Raw genomic sequence first — 4978 nt, forward strand, 5'->3', positions numbered from 1 at the left:
ACACCAGCAAAATAGATTGCTTTCTAACACATCTTTTTTTTTTTTTTTCCTCACCCCTTGGAGAGAGGATCGGGGGGTCTCCTGATAACACAAATCGGACTTCGATTTTCACCGATTAATTAAAATATTAACGCGCGGACCTTGGCAATTCACAAAAAAAAAAAAAAAAGAAAGAAAAAAAGAAAGGAAAAAAAAAAAAAAAAAATAAAAAAAAATAAAAAAAGGAAGTCCTAACCCACACAGGGCGGAAAAAACTCAGCACTCGAGGCGGATAGAGAGAGAGAGATGGACAAGGCGGACATATAGCTGTGGATATATATGTGTGTGTGCCTATGAAGACTTCAAATATATATATTTACGCGTCTGCCTGTGTGTGCATTTCTATATATCCGCTCATGGAGGGGTGCCGCGCAGCTTCCAGCATCAGGCCACCCTTTGTCCATCCCCAACCTTTCCTCTTCTACCCCAAACAGCCCCATCACCTTCCACGAGGGTCACGTCTCCCTGCCCACCCTGTCCTGCGACCCACGAGGTGGGGGGAGTGGGTGGGTGGGGTGGGGTGGGGGGGTTCACCAGTGGGCCAGCGCTTGGAATGGTTCCTCGAAGCCACTTGGAAGAAGATATTTGGGACATCGCCGTCGCGCTCCCGCCCGGCCCCGGTCCCCCCCCCCCCCCCCGAAGGGGGGGGGGGGGGGGGACCGGGGCCGGGCGGGAGCGCGACGGCGAGTGACTGAACCCCACGCTCCATATATGGCTCTGACCCCGCCCGCCGCCTACGTCATCACTGACGACACCTCTCCCGCGGTGGCGGGGGCCCGGCTCCCGGGGAAGGGCGCGCTCCTCGGGGAGGGAGGGCCGGGCTCTGCGCGCCTCCCGTCCATTCCGTGAGACGCCACGGGCCCGCGCCCCGTTCTCCCGTGTGCCCGGGAACACCTCCGCGGTAATCAGTATTTTTTTTTTTTTTTCCTCCTCTTCTTCTTTTTTTTTTTTTTTCCTTTTTTTTTTTTTTTCTCCCTTTTTCTCCCCCCCGTTTATTTGTCTTTTGGAGCAGGAGAGCCTTGCCAGAAAGTGGTCGATTCAGCAGTGTCCTGAAGCTTTTTTTTTTTTTTTTTTTTTTCCGAGGCGGTTTTACTAGGATGACACCACGTTGAGCGCGTCTGCAAACAACAACAAAAATATTTATTCTTTTACCCCCTCCTTCCCCCCCCCCCAAAAAGCAACCTCGCAGTGTCGCCGGCTGCAGTTACACTTTTTCTTTCTTTTTTTTTCTTTCTTTTTTTTTTTTTTTTTTTTTAAACCACCAAACTGGAACGCCATCCAACTCGCTGCACAGAAGTACTCAGTAAATTGTTTATGTCGTGCCAATACAGGACAGATTGAAGAAGGAAGCAAGACTTGAACTGGGCTTTTCTCCTACTGATCACAGGGAGTAAAGTCATCTCTTATATTCCAGGCGCCAAGGAGAGAGAGAGAGAGAGAGAGAGAGAGAGAAAATCAAGCAACAACCAACCCACCCCGTATCTGACATTTCCCTCAATTTTAACCCCTTTTGGTTAGGAGCTGGTTTTGCCCAAATTTGTTTTAATGTTTGGGATTCAGGAAAATATACCAAGAGGTGGGACGACCATGAAAGAAGAACCGCTGGGCAGTGGGATGAATCCCGTCCGCTCATGGATGCATACTGCTGGGGTAGTGGATGCTAACACGGCCGCCCAAAGGTACGTCTGCCAAATCCTCTCCCGGCGGTTTTCTCCTCCTGTATTTCTCATCCCGGCCGTAAATCCCCCCCCCCCCCCAACCACCACCCCCCCCCCCGCCCGCCCCGTATCAGTTACAGCCTCCCCGCTCCGCGCCGCTCCGCGCTCCCCGCATCCCCCCGCGGCCGCGGTGCCTGCGCGCCCCTTCCCGCCGCGCCGGCCGCTCTCACCCACGCCTTGTCTTGTTTTCTCCCGCAGCGGCGTGGGGCTGGCTCGGGCACATTTCGAGAAACAGCCGCCTTCCAATCTCAGAAAATCCAATTTTTTCCACTTCGTCTTAGCTCTGTACGACAGGCAGGGGCAGCCAGTGGAGATTGAGAGAACAGCTTTTGTGGACTTTGTGGAGAAAGAGAAAGTAAGTCTGCCTGTTACCTTATTATTTAAAAAAAAAAAAAAAGGAAAAAAAAAAGGGAAAAAAAAAAGAAAAAAGAAAAACCAGCCCGTTTAAGTGTGATCTAATTGCTCACAGCTAATTTCCAGCCGCCGCAGCCCTAACAGTACTCCAGAGGCGCCCAGACCACGTGCGGGTTCCCCCCGTTATTGCGGCCGCTCCGAATAGATCCCGGGGTTAGAAACTTACCGCCGCGTCCCCGACTTATTTTAACGCAGGGAAAACGGCTAAACATGACAGATTTGCGCCGAGATAATGACATCATCAGGGCTCCACAAAAGTGACCGTGGGCTGAATCTCTGCAAACTGTTAATTCCGAGCCGCTTCAGGGACGAGAAAAATGTGCGTCAGGAGGAGGGAGATATTTTTCATGCTAAATGTAATTATTTATCGTTACTTGCAGGAGCCAAACAATGAAAAAACTAACAATGGAATTCATTATAAACTTCAGTTATTGTATAGCAATGGTAAGTTGTCGTTACCTCGTTTTTGAACGTCCGTGTGCCGCAGAAAAGTCTTACTTTCTTTTTCAAGGCCTTTCGGAAAAGGATATATAAAGATTTTGAGATTAAAATTACACGCATGTAAACACGGCTCTTTCCTTGGCATATAAGGAAAACAAAACATAAACGATCAATAAGTCAATGGTACTTCACATGATTAACCGGTTGGTCTTGAAGTGGAAAGTAAAAAAGGGGATCGATAGCTGCTCCAGCAGAACATCACTTTTAAGTGACTTTTTTCAGTTTTGCGAATTAATGGTAATTATTGGGACGGGGTGAGCGCACGGAGCAGGCAGAGCGGAGCCCCGGCCCCGGCGGAGCCCGTTCCCCACACGCGAGAAAAGCCCGCGGGGGGATGCGCTGTCTGTCAGTCCCAGCGCCCGGACCGCCGCTGGTCCCGCGTGTTTCCCCCGACACCGTGGCCGTGGGTCCGGCAGCAAGCCTGGCCGGGGGCGCTTTCTGGGGCACGGCCCCCGCAGGGCCAGGTTCAGGAGTGGAGGAGAACTCTGTCACTAGGTGATTTCTGGCTTTTCTTTTTTTTTTCCCCCCTTCTTTTTTTTTTTTTTTTTTTAAATTTTATTTTGAAGCCTGGCGCGAGTGCCGATCCCTGTCCATTGCAAGTTAATTGCCTGACCTCATGCTTTCATTATGTAATTTGGGTGGTTCGCTATTGAAATCCTGATAGGAATTTGTCTCTGCTTTCCCTCCCCAGGAGTTAGGACAGAGCAGGACCTGTATGTTCGTCTAATAGACTCAATGACCAAACAGGTGAGAAAGTTTACGCTTTTCTTAACACGCGAGTTACTAAGTTTGTGTTTTGCCCTTGCTTGGGGGGCGGGGGAGGATGTTAAGCCGGCAGACCGCACCTACTTTTAATTTACCTGAGCGAGTAATTCAGATACCTGTTACGGGAGGATATTTTAAAAAGCGAAAAAGCCGTGTTGTTGCTCTTCGAGGAAGCGTTGGCATCATTAAGTAGTGCGTGTGGCATTAAGTACAACGTCATGTGAACAGATGTTTGATATAATTAATTTAGCAAGGGAGAGAGGAAAGGAAAAAACCCATCAAGTTGCCCAGGTTTATTTTTAAATGTACTTTTCCCCCTTTGCAACTTTTCTTGGCGATATTTTTCCTCGGTGGGAAAAGGGCAGCCCCCTTCCTAGGCACTCCGAAACCGGCCGGGATTAGTCCTTTTCTTTTATAACGCGATGATCTAGTAACGCGAGACGTTTATTTGGATTTAAAAGTTAAATGTGCTGAGGTGAAAAGTCATCTTGTTCTCCTCTAGTCCATATTCACCTCTCAGCCCCCCATCTCCATAATTCAAACTCCATGCTCCAGGGGTCACCCAAACCCGTCCGTTTCCCTGAGATCAGCTTCTGTTTCTTCCTCAAACCTCTGTCATACCTTGTAAATAACATAATTACAAGCAGTTCCTTATTAAATTATTTAACCTGTCTTGGTCAACTTTTCCGATGATAACTACGTGTTATCAGCGTTGCACCACAGCAATTAAAGACAGAAAGCTACTTGCTAGCTTTGGATTTAATCAACTTTTTTTATTATTATTATTTTTCCGGAGAGACATTTCAGGATTTTTTTTTTTTTTTTTTTTTTGGGAAGCGGGGATGTGTGGGGAGGAAGGTGAGAATGGAGAATAATTCCCAGTGTTCTGGAAATCAGATACCAGAGATGGAAATTAAAACCATTCCACCAATCTGCCGGTGTTGAACACCCCCGGCGTGCTTTGCACTCCCGGCCGAGGCAAGCCTGCCCACATGTCGTGTTTTTGCTAACTTTGCGATCCCCGAGCGAGGGGCAGCCGGGACCTTCCCCCGGGCAGGGCCGGGCCGCGGGAGCGGAGCGGCCGCGGGAGCGGAGCCGGTACCCCGCGCAGGCGGCGGGCACGGCCGCGCTCCCCGCCCGCCCCGCAGAAACTTTCTTCTTCTCTTGGCTAAAATCGGGTTGGATCTAAATGCCTCCAGTAGCAAACCGGTGCGATTTCCTCCCGGAGAAAAGCAGAGCTGACAGGCGAAGTACAATTACTCTGACAAAGACGAAGGCGTTGTACCCTTCAATAATTATTTCAATAGGTTACAGAGGAGCCCTTTTAAACTCTGGAGCGCTCTCGAGTTGACAATGTGGGTTTATTTCCTTTGTATATAGCGGCTAAATGTTTTCGGAAATCGCTGTAGTAGTCTAATTAAGAGGCTTACATAGGTGGCTATAAGTTTCGCTACCGATGAATAAAGGAGCAAAGGGGATACGTTTTAAGTACACTTTTATTGTTCATTTAGGCTCCGTACCTTTGCAGCAGAAAGAGTGCT

At 49.1% G+C, this 4978-nt stretch overlaps 1 protein-coding gene across 10 annotated transcripts in view; it reads left to right on the forward strand.

The window, feature by feature from the left end:
• The first annotated feature begins 1584 nt into the window (after positions 1-1584).
• The window catches only part of EBF3 (EBF transcription factor 3), a 120041-nt gene continuing 116647 nt past the window's right edge, over positions 1585-4978 (forward strand). For all 10 annotated transcript variants that reach the window (XM_050898599.1, XM_050898598.1, XM_050898604.1 and 7 more), the window contains exons 1-4: positions 1585-1718; positions 1956-2112; positions 2552-2615; positions 3364-3419. In XM_050898599.1, the coding sequence (XP_050754556.1) occupies positions 1585-1718; positions 1956-2112; positions 2552-2615; positions 3364-3419 (411 nt within the window). The remainder of the gene's footprint in view (positions 1719-1955; positions 2113-2551; positions 2616-3363; positions 3420-4978) is intronic.

The sequence above is a fragment of the Gymnogyps californianus genome, chromosome 6 (genome assembly GCF_018139145.2).
Source record: "Gymnogyps californianus isolate 813 chromosome 6, ASM1813914v2, whole genome shotgun sequence".
NCBI lineage: Eukaryota > Metazoa > Chordata > Aves > Accipitriformes > Cathartidae > Gymnogyps > Gymnogyps californianus.